The sequence below is a fragment of the Micropterus salmoides genome, unplaced genomic scaffold (assembly GCF_014851395.1).
Source record: "Micropterus salmoides isolate LMB-PRFRI ecotype aquatic unplaced genomic scaffold, ASM1485139v1 Ms_hic_scaffold_7, whole genome shotgun sequence".
Taxonomy (NCBI): domain Eukaryota; kingdom Metazoa; phylum Chordata; class Actinopteri; order Centrarchiformes; family Centrarchidae; genus Micropterus; species Micropterus salmoides.
In genome coordinates this window covers 17,423,703-17,446,671 of record NW_024044459.1, presented here as the reverse complement: position 1 = coordinate 17,446,671, position 22,969 = coordinate 17,423,703, and the positions used below count along the sequence as shown (strand labels likewise).

The window sequence follows — 22,969 nt, the reverse complement described above, 5'->3', positions numbered from 1 at the left end:
TGTCAGATTGTCACATCTTAATGAGTAATAAGTCCATTTCATTTTTGTGACACTTTAATGCTCAACCATATAGGCACATGGATGTACTGACTGACAAAAAGTAACCTACTGAGTGAAAAATACAACTGGACCCCGTTCTTTTTCAACCATACACAGTAAAAACAAGACCATAGCGATTGATCCAATACTACCCCACTGCTTGTTCTTGTTCTGCTGCATCTATTTAGATAAACCCTGCCATCACCTCTGCACCCACTCTCATAAGTTAGATTTGCTTGTATGTAAGCATGCACACACACACACACACACATACCCACACACACACATGCAGAGCAGTACTTGCTCCCATATGTGAGAGGGGAAGTGGAGAAAAGTAGGGAGGGATCAAATAACTAACAGAGTCACACAGCTACACACAACACACAGTCATTTTCTGTGATCACCAGGACTCCTCATATCAAGGACCTAACGAACAGGAGGCGGACAACTCTGACTCAACCCTGAGACGGACAGAAAGACCTCCCCAGACCGTTACCTAGATGCTGTGTGAAGGTGGAGTCTTTTAGGGGTAGAGAGAGAGAGAGAGAGAGAGAGAGATGAGAAGAGAGCGAGAGGAGCAACAGAACAAGACAGATGATTATCTGATATCCGCATGGATTTACCAACGTTCCTCTTTAAGTCTTAAGTCTTGAATCCTGTTTACTCCTCAGAGTGGAATCTGAAAATGCTTTCCTGCACATGTGAAGTGTAGCGGCTGTTGGACAGGTAGATTTTGTGGTGCACTTTTTTTTTATTTCGCTGGAACTAAGGAATTTTACACATGGCAAACTTTCTAACTGGACATCAGTAAACTTTAAATTTTAAGATTGTTTTCTCCTTTACTTTTTTTTTTTTTTTTTTTTACTTAAATTGAGCAACTGCCTGGAAATTAAAGCGTCTTACTGGAGCAGCCAACAATAACAGTCAAAATTTCACAAACTATTTAGAAAGAATTAGAAAACAGAAGGAATGTGAAAAAAAACGGGTTTATTACTGGAATACACACACTAATTGGTGGATTGTTTTTATGTAATCTTTGTTCATTCAGACTGATTTTTTTTTCCAAAACAACCTTGGACTGCAGACTTTCTGATCATCAGCCTGAAACCCTTCCACAGTGGAGAAGAGAGGTCAGTGGAATATCAGCGTGAAACACAGTGACTTACTGAACAGTCATCACACTATCAAAAATAATTCTAGATATTGAAGAATTTCATGTAGGTGCTAAATAATTTGGACTTTGCACTGGGACCATCTCGCCCAGTCTGGACTGTGGAGGGTTCTCCTCCCTGCCCTCCCAGCCTATCCTCGCCCCCAGCAGCATGTCCCAGGCTCTGAGGTTGCCTCTAGTCCTCCACACAGCACACTACCATGATCAGATGGGCTGCTGGAAGGAGTAAGGCTGCCTCTGCCTCGTCCTTCTCCAGGGCTGGGTTAGGGGCTCGTTTTGGTTCTGGGACCAGCTCCAGACTAAGGCCAACACTGCTTTCCTCCCTGTCTTTGCCTCTCCTGGTTGCCCTTGTGGTTTTCTCATTCTTACCTGGGGCAGCCTGCCATCAGCTGAGCAGAGACAGACTGAGGCTCGCCAACCCACGAACTCTGAGGGTCCCACTGAACATTTCGGAGACTGAGTTTGTCTCTAGGTCCAGGGCCACTGGGGGCCCACTGGGTGGGACTGGGGGATCGCAGGGTAGGCATGTGCGCAGCTACAATCATCTCCAAGGGGACATCCGTAAGAGGAAGCTGTTCTCTTTCCAGAAGTTTTTCCTGAGGATCGATAAGAATGGAAAGGTCAATGGGACCAAGAGCAAGGATGACCCCCTCAGTAAGTAACTCACTGAATAAATGAATGCACAAAAATAGACCACAAAAAGGAATCAGACCCCGAAGATGATCTGAGTCTCTGTGGTGGCTGCAAAACTTAAAAGTGGCCCGAACCAAGGATCAATGTAAAATCAAGGCTTTTAACCTCTGCAACCAAAACTTCTGACCTTGTTTTGATTTCAAGGCATTTTAAATTTTTGGTTATTTGTAATTTGAGAAAAAAAATCAAGTGTTCTTTGAGAAAAATTCTTGTCTTACCCAAAAAAATGTCACATAATACCCACACAAATGTATAAATTGGATATGTAAACATACAAATTGGCATAAACATTGAATTTAAATTTCTTTAAAAACAGTTGTTTGTTCATTTCAAGAGACTGCCAGCCTGTCCATTAGTTGGTCATTTGAATGAAGCAATCCCCGATTAGAGTCGTCTTTTTGTTTTAAACCAGACATCCCACTGATATCTCTCCTGTCCAAACACTCAACACAATGATGGTAGCTCTCAGATGGCTTAAAAAGGACCAGGGGCAGATAACCCGGCCATTATCAGGCAGTCTTCACAGCCCAGGGTAAACAGCACTGATAACAACAACAGAAGAACAGGGCTTTGGGGGAGTGAGTGGAGGATATGGATGTCAGTTTCATTGATGCTTTTAGACTCTTTCTGCCTCTTTTTGTCTGTGTCTCTCTCACTCTCCCACTCAGATTGCCCGTCTTGCCAGCCAGTGTCAAGCAAATTACATACCCTCTGTGACAGATCAGACATTTGTTTAAAGCAGTTTGACATGCTTGCTCAGAGAAACACATTTTTAAAGTGATTACCTGTTGTATGTTTCTGAATATCAGTCAGTAAAATAGCGTTCTCATCAGTCTCCCAGCCGAGCAACATGTGTGTGCCTATCAGCCAGCGAGCACTCACATGCTCCAGTGGGTGTGTGATCATATAGCAGCCACCAGCACCACATGTGCTTGCTTATTACCCACTCGCACATACATCGCTTCCCTGCCACATGCTTGTTTTCTCCATCTTTCTCCACCTACCCCGTAGGGAGTATATATGGAACGTTTTAACCTTCCTCTTGGGAGAGCTAAACCACACATTCAATCAAAGTGACTGAGGGGAAATGGCACGGGGAAGCAGAATGTCATGGGAGATGTTTGTTTTGACATGTTCATGACAGAGGCAACTTTATTTCCTGACTTTATTACATCGTAATGCTTCAACTGTCACCTTTGGTAGTGGTTTCTTTTAAGTTGTAAAACTGAAGTGGTGTGAGGAAGTCTGACTCAGTTGGTCATCACAGTGGTGAGTGAATTCACTCTAAACTTTATATATGTTTGGAAGATGATTCACCCCTCTGTCTTCATTGTTTTATGGACTCACAACGTTAGGAGTGTGTTGCCTTTTTCAAGAGTCAGGTTGAGTTAGTGCAGATTGAGCACTGTGGGAGGAGGTGAAAGGGAGCACTGCACAGGGGACTCTCTAGTCGTACAAGTTCATGAATGACATGGCAGAACATCATTGTGGCCACATCAAAGCCGTGCGTCTTCGGTATCAATGGTGGTGCCATCAAAAAAGCTGTGTCCTGAGGGGGTCTGGAGACACTGTGTGTGGATTATGTGCCCTCATATCAGGTTCTCACAGTAAAGGATACTACACAACAGCAGCTTCAGTCTGCTCTGGCCCCTGGGGCTAGACATGATCCCAGGGCTGATGTCCTTTGTAGACCTTCGATGGGTCCCTTGAAGTGACAAAATATCACATTTTTTCTGGATGAGTGGAGGACGACGTGCATTTTCCTGAGCCAGAAATGGCAAGGCAAATTTTCACGACACATGAATGCATACATTTCTCATGCTTTGTGTAAGAGGTGTATGGGATGCGGAGGCTTTGGCTTTTGGGTGCTGCCTGTGGCCCTGCGAGGACTCGGCTCACTGTCTGTTAAAGAGCCAGTATCCAGCCTCCCACAGATTTATGGGGATGCCAGCGCAAAACTGTCCCACATGGCTTTCCAACCCGCTGGGAGCCTGTGCTGAGGTTACAGAGAGGCAGAGAGAAAGGGAGGGAGATTATGTTGAAGTCAGCTAAGTAGCTATCTGCATGGCCTGAGCATGTAATTAAAATATCTGTGATTCACAGCTGAGTCCTCTTAAATTTATAGAAAACTAGTAGCTCTGAGTGACAAGTGAAATATTGCTAAGTAAAGGTAAAAACTTGGTGGTAAAAGAGGTTTGGTTAATTATCCACAGCTGTGATGGTGTGGGTGAGCCTGTCAGGATCCTATGTGTGTGTGCGTGCGTGCGTGCGTGCAAATGTTGCTCTTATGGAGGTTTGAGGAGACATGTGTAGCTTTTCTCTGAGGTGGGGAAGAGGATGGATATCCCTTCAATGTAAATACACTCAGTGTGGTCCTTATCAAATGTTATTACTATATATCCTGATTTACGCCTCACTCCACACCATTTTTCTGTGTGGGAATGGCACCAATCAAAATTTGGATTTAAGAAAAAAGATTTTATTTATCCGTTCTAATGTTACTTTGTGCAGGCCCCAAACATTAACTTTAAATGGAGCAAAGTAAGAGTGAGAATGAATAACAATACAAGCTGCAAAGCACATGGTTTTTTGGCATCCCACTGTGGAAAAACCACCTTTAATTCACACTGGCATTGTGTGCCTCCATTCCACAACCAACGCACCATTTACTGCTGTAACTCCAAACAGAGCGTATCAAATAAGCCACACATTAAGAAAAAGCATACTAAAGAAAAACTGCTGTCTCCGTACACAGCTGAACCTGGCTGGCTTTAGGCTACGTCCTTGTTAGTGTAAACCTGCTTGGCAACAAAGCTGATTCTGATTCTGGTTTCACATTTGTGGCTTCAAAAATTTACCTCACACAAAGCATTGTTGTCACATTTACAGCTTAATATTGTAATCTGGAGGAACAGCATGGTTTTAGTTATGGTATTTTCCCATACTCACAGCCAATAGCTCAACTAAGGGCCCAAGTAAGCATTCACCAGCAAACAGATTTTGTAGTTTCACAGCCAGGTTGAGTGTGCAAGTTGTGTGCAAGTGCACATTCACCTGCTACAATATTAACTGTGTGTGTGTGTGTGTGTGTGTGTGTGTATACAACCTGTCTCGCCTCTGCCTCCGGTGGCTGACTTTGATCAGTGATCATTACAGCCTTACTAATCCTCACTCCACCCCCAGTCTCACTGTCATGGCTCCTCTGTCCTCCTCTGTTCTCCTTCCTTTCATCCCTCCCATGTTTACAGAGCAGCCAGAGACTGCCATAGATTGTCTTACATCCTCACTCCGTACCTGACACCTGATCCCATACAGAAATCAGCTCCTCTCAGATCTTCAATGGCCGTTGTGTCACAGTCCCCACCATCGCCTTGCCACTTCAGACCTCACTGCCCCGAGGTGGCACTGTTTGAACTAGAAACTGATACAGTCAAGACCTCACGGACGAGGAGAGAAGCTGCTGTACTTTTAAGAGAGGGATTGTTCTTTGGGGGCACACCTGCATCCTCAGCTGTCCACTCATGTATGAGGTGGGCCGCTTCAGAGGCCCCCCACCCACCGGAGAGTGGGTCTGACAGTAGAGCAGGCTGCCACACAAACAGTCATCGAACAGAGGAGGGGCTGCTGATCTGATCAAAGGATGTCGTCGACTCTCTGTAGTTCACACCCCCACGCTGGAGTGTGTGTCTGAATGTGTGTGCGTACACATATGTGTACTTATCGAGATAAAATAACGACAGCTCACAGGAAATGGGGAAAGGAAGTCAGGGAGGGAGGCATGAAATCAAACATGCCATGGGAACTGGGGAGGTTCACACACACACACACACACACACACACACATACACACACACACATCAGAATAAGACGAAACAAGTGGGTTCTGTAGTCAAAGGACTAGTTTATATCCCTCTGACCTCTCATACTCAGACCACACAAATAACCACAGATGTCTGCAGCAAAAGGTTGCCCTTGTTAACTGGGGTATAAATTAACCCGTCTAATAGCCTATTAGAAACCTGAATTACTTATATTAGGATGTGGAAACCTAAATACCTAACAGAACATAAACATCCTGAGAATCTCTGCCTAAGTATCTACCTATTAATTTTCAAACTAAATGGCCTGCACAGATGGAATCTGCTACACAGGTGTATGTTGTAAAGTCACTTTATAATATCACTCAAGTGAAAATGTGCTCAAAGAATAACTGAAATAATGACCTTACACATGATTCCCACACTGTGTGTTCCCACATGTAAATGCCCTGAAATAAGCCTGCAATATATTTTTATCCATTAGTTACTCCCAGTGTCTGTGAAAATGTGTGGATTTATCCCAATCTGTATCCAGACTCTGAAGTGTTTGACCTGTGACTGCTGAGTGTCGATTGTTAGGAGCTCTTATGCTCACTCTGAATGTTGACGCACATTGATGCAACCATCTTTTTCTGATTCCCAGGTATTCTGGAAATCACATCGGTGGACGTGGGAGTGGTGGCCATCAAAGGGCTGAACAGCAACTACTATCTGGCTATCAGCAGGAAGGGAGAGCTGTACGGAGCGGTTAGTATCCGGGTCAGGGGTCAATCTGGATGCTCCAGAGACAGAGATAGTGTAATTTTGACCTTATCAAAGTCCTGTTCTTATCTTCACTTCTCCAACTGCTGGATCAACTGTGAATCACAACCAGGGCAGTACACATGATTTTTCTTTTCCTTAACTTATATTTCTTAATAGGAACTAAAGGAGAAATGTGCACTTTTCAAAATGCACACTAGTTTCTACACAAGAAACACAAAGCCAAAACATGCAATGTAGATTAAGGAGCCAAACAAATAAACAAGGTACCACATGCAACCAAAATGGATTGCACAAAAAAGTTATGTACGTCTTGCCTTAAACTCACATGTCAAAACATGATACCTACTGTTTTTCCAGAGAGAGTTCGGTGTCGACTGCACCCTGAAGGAGCGGATTGAGGAGAACGGCTACAACACATATGCGTCAGCCAAGTGGAGGAACAAGAAGAGGCAGATGTTTGTGGGTCTGAATGTCCACGGGAAGCCACTGAGAGGGAAGAAAACCCGCAGGAAGAACACGGCAACCCACTTCCTTCCAATTATGGTGTGAACTGGAGAACTTAACTGGAGAAGGAGGATATGCAGCACTGGACAGAGAGGTTTTCAATACTGAAAAAGCTGTAAAAAAAATTAAGACATTCACTGAAAAATCTCTCATTTGGGAACAAGGCACTAACACTGTTACACAAAAATGTTGTCTCTGCTCCTGACTTTGACTGAGATCGTGTATTTTATTTGGAAGATGATATCTGTGTTGTCTGTGGCACGGGATGTACTATTTATCCTTTTTTCTGTGCCAAACTGTTTGCAACCAGAGTATGTGGTGGCAACACAGAGATGCAGAAGTATCTCAAGATGTTATTTATAATGTATATTATCCTGTGAGACATCAGATGATCTGCAACATAAAAAAGGAGACATAGAAAACGGATAAGACGAGGGACATGATCAATCAGTTTATCACGACAGCATTAAATAATAGAGGATACAACACATTTAAAGCAAATGTTTGATACTTAACCACTGTGTTTTGACTGTATTGTAATGATTTATTTATTTTGTGAAATATTTAACTGAAGGGGAACACTTACAAGGCAAGCATCCTTTGCATTCTTTACTTTTTATAGGAACTATATTATGTGAAAATAAAATACCATTTTCTCCTCTGCAATGTTGTCTTCTTACTTCCTCAATACACCAAAAAATTACTTTAAAAGAAAGGTTTTCTTACAAGTAGTGAGAACCCCTGGGGAACATTCAGGTCATGATAAGTCTATTCTTATCTGGCCCTCTGAGGTAATAGGGGACAAAAGGCAACCATTAATGCCTCGCCAGATATTCCATGTGGCAACCATTGCACTAATGATTAGTTCCCAAACAAACGGGAAACACACAGACCGACCACAACAAAATGGGAGGGAGGTTACTTCCCTGGTATGGCCTGTAGAGGCTGACTTCATTTCCTAATATCACCCCATTACTGTGGAGCAGCAACATTCCCCGACTGGAGGAATAGTAAAGATAGCTGCTAAAACACCTGCTGATAATACTGGCAAAGACATGATTGTCATATTGGTCTGCATCACTACTGCCAATAGGCTTCTGAAGGACCTTGAATGTATATGGAGGCAGAAATGTGAATGAGGGAGAGATATGACCTGTGTCTGACCACCCACTTCCCTCAGTAATCATCTACAAACACACTAAGCAATGACAGCTGCCTTGATGCCAGATCAAAAGACCACAGGGAGAACATTAACACCACAGGCTTCCGGGCCTCATGTTCTCTTATCCCGCCTCTCTTAACATCCATCTCAGCCAAGGCATGAAAAATTGGGAGAGTAGATGAAGACAGGAAGGTGTGAGACAGACAGAGTCTGGCCGTTGTCTTCGTTCCCAAATTCGTCCAAGATGGTCCGTGAATGTGACTCCAGATTTGAAGAAGCAAAAGCAACTACAGCGATTTGAATTATAGGAATCCAGAGCACGCTTTAAGCTGCAGTATGTTGCCCTTTAATGGTCGTTTAAGGAACAACCGCAACGAATGATTAACACTGAGGAATGCTGCAGTGCAATCTACCATGACAGTCAGGGCCATTGTTAACATATGGAATACTATTCCATGGCCATCTCTGCACCATAAACAGCACTATATGACATTTTCTCTGCTGTGATTGTGCAATATGATGTGGCTGTTGCACCTCTGAGGCCAGATTCCCAACAGTAGGATAACCTTTTAGCTGTTACCTAAGATGTAAGTTAGAAGAACTTACTATGGGTGCAATTTCTGAATGAACTTAAATGAAATATTTTAGAGGCATTTTCTTTTAGGCCCCGTGCAAGACTTCGAGTGTTTTGATTTTAGCTTTTCTTTACCAATATTTTTAAAAGGGAGGTTACAAGAAAGAATCCATGATAACATGTCGGTCTCTGGTATGAAACCACATACACTACATACAGTAGCACAGTATTTTCTTTTGTTTGTCTTCAGTTGCTCCACATGTAACCTAATGATTCAGTCAGTAAACCACTTAGGATATAACCTACATAATGTGTACTGATGAAACTACACGTTTTTACATTTAAAACCTGTTGTGATGAGTTTGCGCGTGACCCCCACCACAACAGCAATCCTAGTTATTTGTCATCTTGTGCATTCCCGAGACTTGTGAATGTTTGAACTCCCTCCAAGACACTGGCATGAGGGGAAAAACAGCAATAACAGAAAATAGGGCCAGCAATCTTTTATCAAAGTGGGTCTCTGCATTTCTGGCACGGGAATTCTTTGTGGCATAATGTGATCCAGCTTTGGGAAACAAGTGGAAAATGACTGGAGGCTAAAACAACTAATGAATACTTAGACCGAGAGGTCTGGTGCAACACATGTTTGTAGTGGGCAGCTACTGAGTGAGCTCAGGGAAAGAGCCACTTCTGGTCCAGAATCTTCATTGTGATGCATAAATGTGTGTTTGATATATCAGTTAAATGCAATTACTCACCCCTTGGTGCTTTGGCAAATATTTTAGATCAATATGAGGTTATATAACCCACTCAACCACACATGCGCTTTAACAGGTCCATAATTATGTGCTTGTGTTGTGCAGACAACCACTGCCTAAACCCACAAACAGGGCAGTAGCTAACACTGCAGACTGAGGTCATGTCCTCGATATTCTTTTCTGGAAATGCCTGGTGATTTTACACAACCTGAGCAGGAGTTAAGATGAAATAAAAAATGTCACACAAGGTTTTGTTTTGTTTCTGACTGTGACTGAAGGCAAAATAAGTTAAAATAAAATAATATAAAGAGATTAAGTATTTGAATTACTGCATGTGATGTGAACAGATTTTCATAGGGGGCTGGGGTTTGACTGGGGGAATGTGGACTCATGATCTCAGTTTTTCTAAAATCCCACCCACAGCACCTTATGTTCAATGATAGTTGGGAACCAAATCTTTCTGTTTCACCACATGTCCGGGAGAAATATTGTACTTTACTTTTGACATAAATTCATCTAATGAAATACTACATACTTACTGTATAATAAACTACCCAGTAGCAAAACAGTTCAAATTATCACTTGCATGGTCAGTGCTTTAACTTTTCATACTTGTACTTACCTTTAGGGACTGTTCAAAAATGACTAGGGTGGAGAGAGGGGCTGAATCTCATATTTAATTTAATAAACAAGACATTTCCTAGCATTATTCATTTCATCAGACCCTCCATTGACTTATTATTTAGTAATAAATCTCAGAAGGTGAGAATGAATCTGGAATGAGAAAAAGTTAAACTTCCTCTCCCAACGAATTTAGACTACCCCATCAAATGTTTGTACATTACTTGAGTAAAGCTATGAAACCAGGACTTTTACCTCTAAAGGAATATGTATGTATATTGTTATGTTTTGGTATTTCTACATTTACTTAAGTAAATAATCTGAATGATTTTACCACCACTGATGATACCTGGCTGTATTGTAGAAGCTGCACGTGCACGTTCATGGCTGCGCATCAACTCCACGCCGCTAGAGGGCAGCGCTTTCATTTTGATGTCAGGCAGTGCCCTAAATTCATTGTGTTTGTTGTTGTCAAAGGAAGTGGCCAAAAAAGTTAGAGAAAAAGCCATCATGAAAGAGAGATAGGGCGGGTGTTGTTGTGATAAAACACAAGAAATTGCTGCTACGCAGAAGAAAAAGCAGTTGGTGCGGTGAACAGATTTTTTTTTTTTTTTTTATGCTGCTTTGAGAGTCGAGGCTGAAAAACGAGCAGTCATGAACGAGAACTTCGACCGAGCTCCCGGAGCAGGGAGAACCCGAAATCTTCCAGCAGACCCCGGGCTCATGGGCACCACCGAGGATGGTGACACCAAAACCACGCTTTTCAACCAAAGGGAACCGTTGAGACAGCCGCGAACATCCCCGCCCTTTTCCGAGAACAACATTAGCACGGACATTGGTGGTGGAGGTAGGTAGCTAACCACAACGACAACTGAGCTAACGTTAGCTACTTTCAGAATCGATTTCATGTTAACGTTAACGTTAAATGCCACTCGCAGACATGCACACTGAAAGCCTAAAACTGTGTTTGCCTAGAACCTCCCCCCAGCTGACAGATCCCTTTAGAAACGGATAACGTTAGGGGTTTTAAGGTACCTGTTTAACCTGGTTTCAAGCTGGAGCTGCCGTTAGCTAGCTTAGCTGCTAAATAACATTCATGTTTGCTAACGTTATCGTGTTGGCGTTGTGACATGCACCTGTTGGATTGTTATTTCATGTGAGGTAACGCAACATCTAAATAAAGCTCCCACTCAGATATCACGTAGTCTACTGGTCACGTGCCACGGTGAAGGCTGTCCTATCCAGCTGAAGTTTTAGTTTGTAGAGCTAACATTCGCTGTAGCTAACTTAATGTTACGCTGAGTAAGTTAAGCAACGTAGAGCAAAGAGGAAGAATCAGTTCCTCTAGTAAGTTAACCTTAGATAGCTGGCGTTAAGGAACAGGGTAGCAAAGTATTAGTGAGAGAGTTCACGGTGTAGATGTACCAAAACCTTATTATTTGGTTATCAGCTGTAAACTCCTCCTGTCCAGGATTTGGACGATTAGAAATTAGTTTGTAATCCTTTTTTCTAAAGGCCTGTGTCACAAAATAAAACCAGAAGTGTGGCATGGCCGGTCTTAGCACCCCTTGTTTGCTGAGCTTCAGGCCCTTTCAGGTCGACATGATCGAGTTGCAAAAGTAACAGAGCCAGAAACTCCTTTATCCCATCAGCCATCACACTCTGTAACACATGTATGAGCTGCATCATTAGTGGGGGCAGGTGCACACACACAGCAAGATCATCAAGACACATTCAAATCGAATTATTGTACATTATTAGCACTGTGTAGTATTACATACTGTTTACTGTGGTTATCAACCATGTGCAGACTATGTTGGTTTCTTTTTTTACTGTGTATGTTTTTAATGTGTATGTTCAGTTTTGTGCCCACACTGCAAACCGATTTCCCTCTGGAAATAAAGTAAATCAATATTTATTTTAATTGTCACCCATAGAAGACTATAAAGGAAAACTATGAAAATACTAAAACCAAAACAATCCTACTAACAAGTGTTATTTGTGTAGCCAAAGTTTGATAGGACTTATTCCTCTGTGCCAAAGATTTCCATTGCTGTCCAAAAACTATTTAAAAACACACATGTGCCAGTGTTGTGATGTTATTTCATTATGACGAACATGGGCACAGTAGTTAATTTGAGCAAATCCCACATACAGCATCCTCCTGCCATAAATACTTGTAATAATAATAGTTTACAACTGCAACAGTATAGAATATCTCCATCAAATTTGGCCTTATGGGATGAGTTGTGTCACATATTACAAAGACTGAGAACATCTTTCGTCTTTCGCTTTCAGATTTCAAAAGACAGAGCAAACCCCAACAAAGTACAAATGCCAACAGTGCGTCTGACTCCAGAAGGAGTAATGAAGTGGATTCTATGGTCAAATCATCAAAGCTTTCAGCCAGTGCCCCAGAGTTTGTACCCTCTGGAAGTAACACGTATGAAGTAAGAGGAATTTTCATGCCATCACTTCGATTATCCCGATACTATTATATTTTTAAGTGTTTTTTAAACAGCATTATATGGTAATAGTTGTCTACTTTGGCGCTCTGGACTTTCCTGTTTATTATTGATGGTTTTTGTTGTGTTTTTTGTATAGGACCCTGCTTTTTATGATGACAGCGAGAGCTGTTACACTGAACCAACCTTGGCTGAAATGGTCACAGATTTTCTTGGCCACCTGAGTTCCTCACCAGGGTCCTTTGAGTCCGATGTTGAACAGATAGCTGGCATGCTTAATTCCTGGGTTACAACTGAGGAGTTGTTGCACGAGCTGGTGGAACTGATCTACACACAGGTTTGGACAGACACATTCAATCCTCATTTTGATTTAAATCAATCCAGTCTAAAGACAGCATTCACATTAAAAATAAATACATGTTTCTGACAAAACACACGATTGTATACCCGCTGGTTATTAAATTTTCTTTTCATTGCAGTCTACAGCCATTCCAAACTTCTCGTACACGGGTGCTAGGCTCTGTAACTTCCTGTCCCATCACCTCGCTATCAGCCCACGCAGTGGCAACTTTCGTCAGCTGCTCCTGAAAAGGTGATTTAAAAAAGAAATAATAATGATTTTTTTTTTTTTTGAATTTATGATGTGTTCATATCGGGGAAAGACAAAATGTTATTACAAAAATCCCATTAATTTTTCATTAAATACAAATTTTTAATGAATAGATTGTTGAGAAATGGTAAAACATCTTTTATGTGATGTAGAAATGTTGGTATAAATATTTTTAGTATTATAAACGGACTCTGTCAATGTTCAGCCAAGTTGCCTATAAAAGGTTGTTGTCTTCCGTAGATGTCAAACAGAGTATGAACAGAGGGATGTAGCTGTCCGAGGAGACCCAGAGACTCAGAAGAAATTCCACTCTTTTGTGCTCTTTCTAGGAGAGCTCTACCTTAACCTGGAGGTAAGAGATTATTTGATCATTCCTCAAGTTGTGTAAATGCATTTTTTTCCCAGTTAAATCAATGAGTTAAATTTTACACAACACAAAATTCCTGTCCCTGCAGACAGCTGGCCATACGTATTAAAAAAAAACAAGCCACACCATTTACATTTAATTTATGGTTATCTGCAGCATCTTGTCAGTCATGTTTTTATACACCCTGCTTGAATTGCTGCCAGATGTTTAGGATGTCTCTGACTGGTGGTGCACTCCATTATATTGTGCTCCCTACTTTAATTCCTTTAGTCGTTGTAGATCTCAGACAAGGGGCCACCAACACTATAATACTGCTCAGCATACTTTCAGCCTTTTCATTGTGTCTGTCAGCCATTTGTTGATATTTGTGTCACTCTGTTTTTGTTTGTTTAGGTAAAGAGTGTAAAAGGACCTCCAAATCGAGCAGATATCCTCCTCGATGCTCTGCAAGAACTGATGAAAAGTCTGTTCTCCAATCCCGTGGATGCAAATCTTATCTGCGCTGTTAAACTGCTAAAGGTTTAAAATGTCACTGATATGTTTGCAGATTTGTATTGAAAACTTTCCAGGTAGTTCTTTTGTTTTGGTAGGTAATGAGAATGTGTTTTGAATTTACAGCTGACAGGCTCTGTCCTGGATGACGCATGGAAAGGGAGTGGAAAACCCCACATGGAAGATCTAATCCACAGAATAGAAACTATTCTACTAGATGCCACCTGCAGCAGGTATGTATATCAACATAGTCTTTTGTGTGCAGCTGCTACTCAAGGCTTGTGCATAACGTAATTTTAGAATTAAAATGCGAAACATGCCTCTGCATGCTCTGGGATAGTTGTGCCACAGTGATCATGAGTTTCCTAGGTGTCACTGTTAAAGACAATACTCTTATCATCAGAACAGTTCAGAGTTAGACCCTCATAGATGTGCAGGGTAAAACATTTTTCTCCCCAGGGATGTGCGACAGATGCTTCTGAAACTTGTGGAGCTGAGATCTAGTGACTGGGGCAGAGTTCGTGCTGCTGCAGCAGCCAGCAATGCCACACCAGACAACGACCCCAACTACTTCATGGTGAATGTCAGCTTTGTTTTAAATACATTTTTTACACTCTCTCCCTTGCTGTTTGTCATGGATTTGTTTTGTTTTTTCCCTCTCAGAATGAACCTACATTCTACACAGAAGATGGCACGCCTTTCACCGCTGCAGACCCAGGTGAGACAGATGAGGGGAGGGCAACATGGGTCTTGCTGTCTACTAGGCTATCCGCTCTATTCAGTCAGTCACCGAGGACATGCTAGATCGTTCTCAGGTGTCCAGAATAAATACAATTTAAAACCCCACCTGAATAATGTAAAGTGGTTTTAGTATAGTTTATGCACACAAATAAAAAGGCTAGAAGGCCAAAAAAATGTCAGGAGGATTAAAATTTCTTTATTTTTTCATCTTGATAGAAGCTAAAATTCAAAATGGAGCCAGTGTTGATACAAATGGACTACTCATTTGTTTATGATGTTATTGTTGCTGAAAAAAGGTGAATTGAAAATGGCAACATGAAGCCGTATGCAGACAGAGCTTTACATTAATATGCAAGATTAATAACGTATAATAAATTTAAGTGTAAATAAACTTTATGTATATTTAAATACGTTGTTATTGACCAATAACACAACTACTCCTTTCTTATAAACATTCTACAAAAACTGATGGTGAGGAAACAGGGGCGAATACTGTCATTAGGCATAGAGGTTTCCACAACAACACACTACATTATTATTTTAGATACAAATAATTGATAAGCATTTTTTGCTTGACTTATCCTGGTTACTCTCCTCAGCCGAGTCACTGAATACGTCCTATAATGGCAGAAAAAAACAACCCTCTCCTACTTTACATGAAAAACATTTTCAACCGTGTTGCAGACTCTTGTGCTTGAATGTCGGTCTCTCTGCTTTTACAGAATATGCTGAGAAATACCAAGAGATCATGGACAGGCAGGACTATTTCCATGATATTTATGGAGAAAATGGAAATGAAGAGTAAGTACATATCATAGATGGATCAGACGTGCCTTTCTTTTGGGTCACAGACACCAACTTTACTGGGGGAGCTGTTGATGCTTGTTGCTATGGATACCATTCAGATATATGACCGTCACATCTTAACCTTAAGTCTTTGTCTTTATAATGTTTATCTTTATAAAAATTAACTCCTGTTTCTCAAAATTTCCTGTGTCAATTTTCACGTGGGTTTTCTTGACAAATAGTAGTTTGGAGGTGGTCGTCGGGTGACAAAGTCGTTGTCAGCTCGTGTTGTGTGTGGCAGTGTTGGGCAAGTTACTCAGAAATTGTAATATATTACTAGTTACTTATTACTCCTTAAAAAAAGTAATATTACTTTACTTATTACTGGGTGATAAAAGTAACTAGTTACTTACTATTTATGTTACTGTATTACTTTCCAGTGTTTCCCACAGAATGACAGCGGGCGGGGGGGGGGGGTATTCTAACGTTGGACAGGTTTGTGCAGCAGTGTTCACGAGAGAGAGAAAGAGGGAGCGAGCCAGGAAGTGCTGCACGACTATATGCTCCTCAATACAGCTCCTTAATCAGAAATGATTTAAAATAGACCTAGTAAAAATTTGGAAAATGAATATGTGGCGGTTTGCATTGATAATTATCCAAATTACAGGCTAAATATGGGAAACACTGCTTTCACTACCGCGACAATGTTCTTTGCATCTTAGACTGTGACACAATAGTGGCAGTAGCTACTTACAGGTGTGGAAAGAACACCTCTCCTCCTCGTTCTACATTTTTCCTTTAGTTTTGGCTATCAGTGGAGATGAAAAACAAAGTCCGGTCCCGCAGAGCTGTCACACAGTCGTGGATTTACGTCAAGGATGGTGTGTTCAGTAACGCGTAACACAGCGTTACTTGCCTTAGTAACTAGTAATATTACCGTTTTAGAAAAGTAATTAGTTACACTACTTAGTTACTGGAAAAAGTATTATTACAGTAACGCGTGTGTGATGACTTCAAGACTCCTGTTACAAGACAGCAAGTCGTGTAGTCTAGGGATAAACTGTAGTAAAATTCCAGACGGTTATTTTTGTCGTGGAAATCTTGCTAGTGAGGGATTAAGCAAATAACTGAGTAACAACCAACCATTGTCTTTGAAGAATTTATTAACAATAAACAGTTTTTAGAGAATAAACAGAGAATTACTACAACACACATACAGCTAGCTGGTCCGGGGACCTGCCGCCGATGAACGGCTTCGGGCGTCTGGCCCCGAGCAAAGGGATGCATCATCATTTACACAGTCTAGGTTTCTATGTTTTGGGGAACAGAGATCCTCTCTCAGCTTTGAATGAACATTCCAGAAGAGGAGAAGAACAACAAGAGAGGAAAACACCAAAACAATCTCACAGCTCTGACCTAAACCCTAGTAAATGTGGACGGACTAACATAGGAGTATAGGAGAAGAAAGGTTAAGGATAAAAACACAGTACATATATCTATAAGCCATAACAAAAATTAGTAATAACAATAGTAATAATAGTAAAAGAAAATACATAAAAGATTAAATGTAAGAGGACACAATTTTCTGCCATAACAATTTTTACCTTACACATTTCAATTATCATGATAACAGGCTTAGGTTGCCGCGCTATTATAAACTCACGGCAAATACTGTCCAGCATCAACCAAAGTTAGCGACAGCGCAGCATGCAACGTGAGTTTGTTTTGGGTCAGTGACAACATGGCGGGAGGCGGCGCAGCTGAAATCTGGTTGCATTTTAGTTTTTGTGAGAGAGCTGAGGGAAATTTGATTGAAGAAAATGACCTTTATAGTGAGTTAACTTTTAGCTTTGGTTTGTCTCTGACTAAAAGCATGTAAACTGAAGCTCTCAGTGTTAGCTGCCGCTGTAAAATCGCTACACGTTGTTCTGCTGCTGTGTGCGTTGTGTGTCTGCAGACTCTATTCGTCCACTGCACATGATAACATGTTAAGCAGTTTAGTCAACCGACCAGCATATCTTGTTCATTTTAACTCCGGCAGCTATGAAATTAGTTGCAAAAGTGTCAGAACAGGAGAAATGCTACAGACTGCTCTGTATTTTTGTCAGTTTTTGGGCTCATTACAGTTACTATCACTTTCTTCTAAAGACTTTCATGTTATTGTGCATGGGGTCTTTGCATTACCTATATAATATAATGTTATGTTTACATCAGGTATTGGCTGTTGTTTGTTTATACTATATATAAATGGCAATTTTATTTGTAGTTTTCAATATAAAACGTGTTGAAATTTTTTCAATGATAATACTGATAACCATGATAATTTTTGTCACTGTAATCGTGATATGAAATTTTCATACTGTTTCATCCCTAGTGTAGTCTGTACTAGGCTTTACTTCTTTCTTGTTTATTCCAAATTTGTTATTGTTTTTTTGGCAAACAAGGTACAAATAACAGGCAACATTGCAAAGTGTAAAACAAATATTAGTACTTGTAAAGCCTTAATACAATAATCTGTTCTCCTTATTTGACACAGAAGCTGAATATTTGTATTTATAGTACATATAATAAGGTTTGAAGCCACAGTACTGATTGGGATAGTTTTGAGTTTTCAAGTCGTTTCTGCAATTTGAAGATACGATTTTCTGTTAACAGAACCTATTCATGACTCATGATTCATGTTTAGATCCAGATCTGCCAGAGTTCAACAGTACCACTGTGACTGTAGAGCGACTTCACACAGGTCATATGAAAACCACTGACCTGTGGGCCCCTGAGCTTGGCGAGTGCATTTGATGGGCCCACAATGCAACAGGGTCAACCATGGCCTCAGATTCAGTGTAGTCAGCAGTTGGGTGTGAAAGAGGGCTTAGCTTGCTCCTATGCTCTCTCTCAGAGCTGTGTGTGTCTGTGATTATGTGTTGTTATGTGTTGTGTAAATGGCAGTTACACATTTTGCAGGTTACGTCACTATTAGTTACACAAATCATCTTTACCATCAGGAAAACATTTGTCTTAAATATAAAAGTAAAGTCGCTCCTTTTTGTTGTTGTGTTCACAGATACGACGACTCTGAAGATGAGTGGGAGCCCGAGATGGAAGAAGCTTTTGAGAATTTTTGTTTAGAATCAGAGAGGAAACGACAACAATGACGTGAGAGTGAGAAGCTGTGAGACTCAACAGGCACATACTTTTCCCACTAAACCTGCAGGAATGTTGAAAAGTAAAGGAAACTAGCTTCAGATAGGTTCTAACTTTTGTTTTACTGCAAACAAGCATTTTAACAAAAAAAAAAGCTGTTCATAGTTGCACTTCTGACACTTTTTCAGTCAGTGTTGATTAGAAAATGGGGACAATCAACAGGATAACTGTTTGAAGTATTAAGATTTTTCTGGACAAGGAAGTTCTCTCTTTGTTGTTTTGAATTCAGAAACTTATTTCCTTTTAAGCCTAAACTGAATGCCAAGAGGGAAATGGTGTGCTGTGGGTTTCTTTAGAGTTCTTTTCTGAAAGGCAGATACGTTTCATCAAATGTGTGCTTAATTTGTGGAATACTAATTAATGCCCCATGCAAGTATAGGCCGGTAAACTTAGAGAACTCACTGATACGTAATCTAAATGGAAATGCACTGTAGATGGGTGAGGTGGGTGTTTTACTACACACCTTTATACAATGCATATACAGCCTTTATCTCTACTGTTGTGGAATTGTGTCTCTTGTCAGGTTGCCAAAATTGAACACTATATTCAAGGTTGTCACTCGTTAATCTGGCTGCAGTTCACTGAAGTTTTCAGGAACTCTGTGAAAGGCTGTGCAGTTTGGAAAATGCAATACTTAACTGTAATTTCAGTCACAAACTGGTAAGTCAATATAGGCACAAACCTATTTTTTAAATCTTTCTGTGGGTCAGGTCGACATTTTAAGAATTTTAGGTTGTAAGTAAATGCTTCAAAATTCTATGAATGCAGTGCATCTTAATCCAGTTTATTTTTCCTGAATGTAGCTTTAAATATCTACACCTTTTGCAGTTAGTGGTCAGTGTGATACAACTGCAAAAAGGATTCATTCTTATCCAAGACTTAAAGACTGTTTACCAGCAATCCGTGGAACCCATAAAGAGGAATGTTGTTTAATAGTTTGTAAATATTATTTATGGTATTGTTTGCCTGCAATAAATACTTTATAATGTGAGGGGGTTTTTTTTGGTTAATTTTCAGTTTGAGCCTGTTTGAAGTTAAAGGAGATATACATTAAGGTACAGTCTGTATTTGGTGCGACCACACAAATGTTTTGCTCCAGAGATTTGATTGTAATGGCTGTGACATGAAACAGCGCAGTTACACTGAGTTACTAGTTTATAAGGTACACCAGGGCCCCGTTTCAGAAAGCAGGATTAGTGAAAATTCTGAGTATGTTAAGCCTGAGATGAGGGAAACTCTGGGGTTTCTGTTTCAGAGACCGAGATCAGATAAACCCTAGATCAGTAACTCTGCAACTGATGCTGTGAAACTAACCTCCTCCTGAGGAGATTTATCCTCAGCACAGAATAAAATCTATGTCCTTCTTTAGGTAGCACACATCACATTGCGACTCTGTGGACATTGCACTGAAAACACAGCCTACTGTGGGCTACATTACTGCAGTGATCACTGTTTAAACTAAGCTGTATAAAACTGATCAATGAACAGTAATCGTTCATATTGTAGTCTCACCGATAGGAACATTCTTATCGTAGTTATGTTGGATATGATGTGAATATTTCTGAGTGAGGATGACTGCTGCAGCTGCAACACTTAAATGTAGCGTAGTTTAAAAGGGAGTTCTTCATTATTACCTGCAGTGTAGGCCTAAATGTGTTTTGAAAGCATTTCATAAAATATTAAATGAGCTACATTTTATTAATGTAAAAAAGACATCTGAAACTTCAGTTTGAACCTTTAGACACATTTTCCACTGCAAAAAAAGCTCAATTTTTTTTCATCCCTACGCACGCGCTTCCATCAGGCTCAACATACTCAGAGTTGATTGAACTAATTCTGATGAGCTGTTCTGAAACTGAAAACTCAAGAGTTTCTCATCTCAGGTTCAGTCAACTCAGAGCTCAGGGATAGGCTCAGACTTTAAGCCTGCTTTCTGAAACAGTGACCAGAACATCTTGCATGAATACATACATACTTTATAATTTCAGCAATCCCAACTTTTGCTTATTATGATATTTTTTAACAGTGTCAGAGGCAGTGTTAATGAAAAACAATGTTGTAGAATTCAGTCACAATCCAATTTACTGTTTACTCGGCTTAACCTAATTTGCTGTTTATACCCGCTGTATTGATAGATTCTACATACATTATACATTTCCCTCTAAGACTTATCTCTCCATACTACATGAATATAAGGTGACAGATCTGTATTTCTGAAAAATAAGTCCTGAGGTATGTAGGACGGATCCTGACAGAATCAGAAATAAATACATAAATAAATAATGCTCAATAAAAAATAAGCATCCTATTAAATTCACAAAAGATACAGTAAATAAATGTAGGCAGCAATTAAATTATACAATGATATATATATATATATATATCCTTTAATTAGCTTCTTTATTTATTCACCTTCGTATTACCTTATTTATTTATTGTCCTTTATAATCTGTCTGCTCTTTTAACATTTCTCTATGCATTTCTGCCTCATTATGCAAATGAGAGGGGGGGGGGGGGTCTCAAAGGGTATTTATTTCTGATTCTGTCAGGATCTGTCCTCCATACTCTGGTTCTTCACATTTGCAAGAAAAGTAATGAAAATAATCAGATAATATTACAACCTACAATAAGGTAGTCAGTAACTTGCAATAGAAAGTAGCCTGTCCTACTTTTTTCTGCTGTTATAGTGTAGAAATATTACTTAACTACTAACAAGTCAGTTTGAATAAACTGCCATCATCTGGTGACTTTGTGTCTGTGCAACTTTGCTGCACAGTTTTCTTCAGTGTTGCATTTGATCAATAAGGCCCATACAAACATCACTTCATCTCATTTATAATCAGATTACAGCTGATGGTTTAAGTCACTGCTGTCAGGACAGCAAAGCACTAAAATCTGCAAATATATTCGGTGTCCTGAGAATATCAAGAATAAACATGTGATGACAGTATCTCTCAATGAGTTGTCCTGCCTGTGTAATAAGAACTATTTCAGATTTGTGTAATTCAACCTGCAGAACATTTTTGGACATCCTTGAATTTCAGTGAGACAAGATATAAGACATAAAACATCTCGCTTTAAAGCGACGTACAGTTGCGTATCAGCTGCGCAGAAATGAAAGTTGATGTTATGTCTATGCATATGGTTAATATGGACCCCTGGAAGACCCCACAAAAGAGACAAACACAAGTGGAGGAGGCATCTTCCAGCACAACAGTATAGCACATGAGGACCTGTTTGACTCATGGGAGATGAACCATGCCAGAGTCACGTCACTGATGCCAACATAGTTTTTCAGACGGTTGATGGAGACATGGTCCACTGTGTGAAAGGCTGAGGTCAAAGAGAATTAAAATGGAGCACAGGCCTGTGTCTGTAGCAAGCAGTAAGACACTGGTGAGCTTGACCAAAGCAGTGTCAGTGTTGTGTAGAGAGCAGAAACCAGAGTGAAATTCTACAAAGATACTCCGACTTGTTGTTTTACAATTGACTGCTGACTAGTACATGGAAAGACAGCTTATTTTATATACAGGTTTCAGATGGTCAGAAGACCCTGTTAGCCATTCTTAATGTGGTTCATCAGTAACAATGCCACGAGAGGTGCCCTGGGGCAAGGCACTAAAGCCCTAACTGTTGGAGAGACGCCGCTGCATGGTTCTGTGTGTGTGCATGTTTGTATTTTGGGCCTATGTGTGTAAAAATGTAATTTCCTGAAATAGATTAATAAAGTAATTATTTCCTTTTTTTGTTAGCCGTATAACTGTATGAGCATAAATAGTGGGCGAACATAGACAGTGTTTCAATGATTTTTATTTATTTTGTTATTTTCAGGTTTGCAAATACTCGTGCAACCAAACAAAGGGTTAAAAATGTTCAAGATACTGAATAGAATGTGGTAACTGGTAAAATACAAATGAACAGCAGTTGCCAAGGAAGCTTGTGTTAAGTCTTTACTACCATCTGGTCACCATGTTGAGTAATGTTTTAAAAATCAGCAGTCGTTCATTGTCAAGAAACTGCATCAATGATTTAACTCAAGACTTTTGGTACTTCAGTAACTATATATCTAAAATTGTCTGTTTTTTTAGTTCAAATAAAATTCTGAAGAAAGGGTTTTAAATTGAGACTGTAAATTGAGTAAAGGAGAAACTGATTTTAAGTAGATAAAGCGTTGAAGCAACACCTAAATGCTGTGATTATTA

At 40.2% G+C, this 22,969-nt stretch overlaps 2 protein-coding genes across 2 annotated transcripts; both read left to right on the top strand.

Annotated features, from left to right (window-relative positions):
• Positions 1 to 439: 439 nt before the first annotated feature.
• Positions 440 to 7,634, top strand: fgf10b (fibroblast growth factor 10b). The gene is made up of 3 exons (XM_038702531.1): positions 440 to 1,864; positions 6,365 to 6,468; positions 6,844 to 7,634. Exons 1-3 carry the CDS (start codon positions 1,411 to 1,413, stop codon positions 7,033 to 7,035), a joined length of 750 nt encoding a protein of 249 aa, XP_038558459.1. The 5' UTR covers positions 440 to 1,410; the 3' UTR covers positions 7,036 to 7,634.
• A 2,943-nt stretch (positions 7,635 to 10,577) lies between these two features.
• On the top strand, positions 10,578 to 19,758 carry paip1 (poly(A) binding protein interacting protein 1). The gene is made up of 11 exons (XM_038703886.1): positions 10,578 to 10,952; positions 12,404 to 12,555; positions 12,710 to 12,907; positions 13,050 to 13,162; positions 13,421 to 13,532; positions 13,941 to 14,066; positions 14,166 to 14,272; positions 14,499 to 14,616; positions 14,703 to 14,757; positions 15,503 to 15,581; positions 18,628 to 19,758. Exons 1-11 carry the CDS (start codon positions 10,760 to 10,762, stop codon positions 18,716 to 18,718), a joined length of 1,344 nt encoding a protein of 447 aa, XP_038559814.1. The 5' UTR covers positions 10,578 to 10,759; the 3' UTR covers positions 18,719 to 19,758.
• Positions 19,759 to 22,969: the final 3,211 nt, after the last annotated feature.

What these genes read in the sequence shown, in the direction of transcription:
- fgf10b (XM_038702531.1), top strand. Translation starts at nt 1,411, where the DNA reads ATGATCAGATGGGCTGCTGGAAGGAGTAAGGCTGCCTCTGCCTCGTCC. An exon ending in GAGCAAGGATGACCCCCTCA is followed by an intron (nt 1,865 to 6,364) that starts GTAAGTAACTCA and finishes TCTGATTCCCAG; the next exon opens with GTATTCTGGAAATCACATCG. An exon ending in AGGGAGAGCTGTACGGAGCG is followed by an intron (nt 6,469 to 6,843) that starts GTTAGTATCCGG and finishes CTGTTTTTCCAG; the next exon opens with AGAGAGTTCGGTGTCGACTG.
- paip1 (XM_038703886.1), top strand. Translation starts at nt 10,760, where the DNA reads ATGAACGAGAACTTCGACCGAGCTCCCGGAGCAGGGAGAACCCGAAAT. An exon ending in CTAGATGCCACCTGCAGCAG is followed by an intron (nt 14,273 to 14,498) that starts GTATGTATATCA and finishes TTTTCTCCCCAG; the next exon opens with GGATGTGCGACAGATGCTTC. An exon ending in GGAGAAAATGGAAATGAAGA is followed by an intron (nt 15,582 to 18,627) that starts GTAAGTACATAT and finishes TTGTGTTCACAG; the next exon opens with ATACGACGACTCTGAAGATG.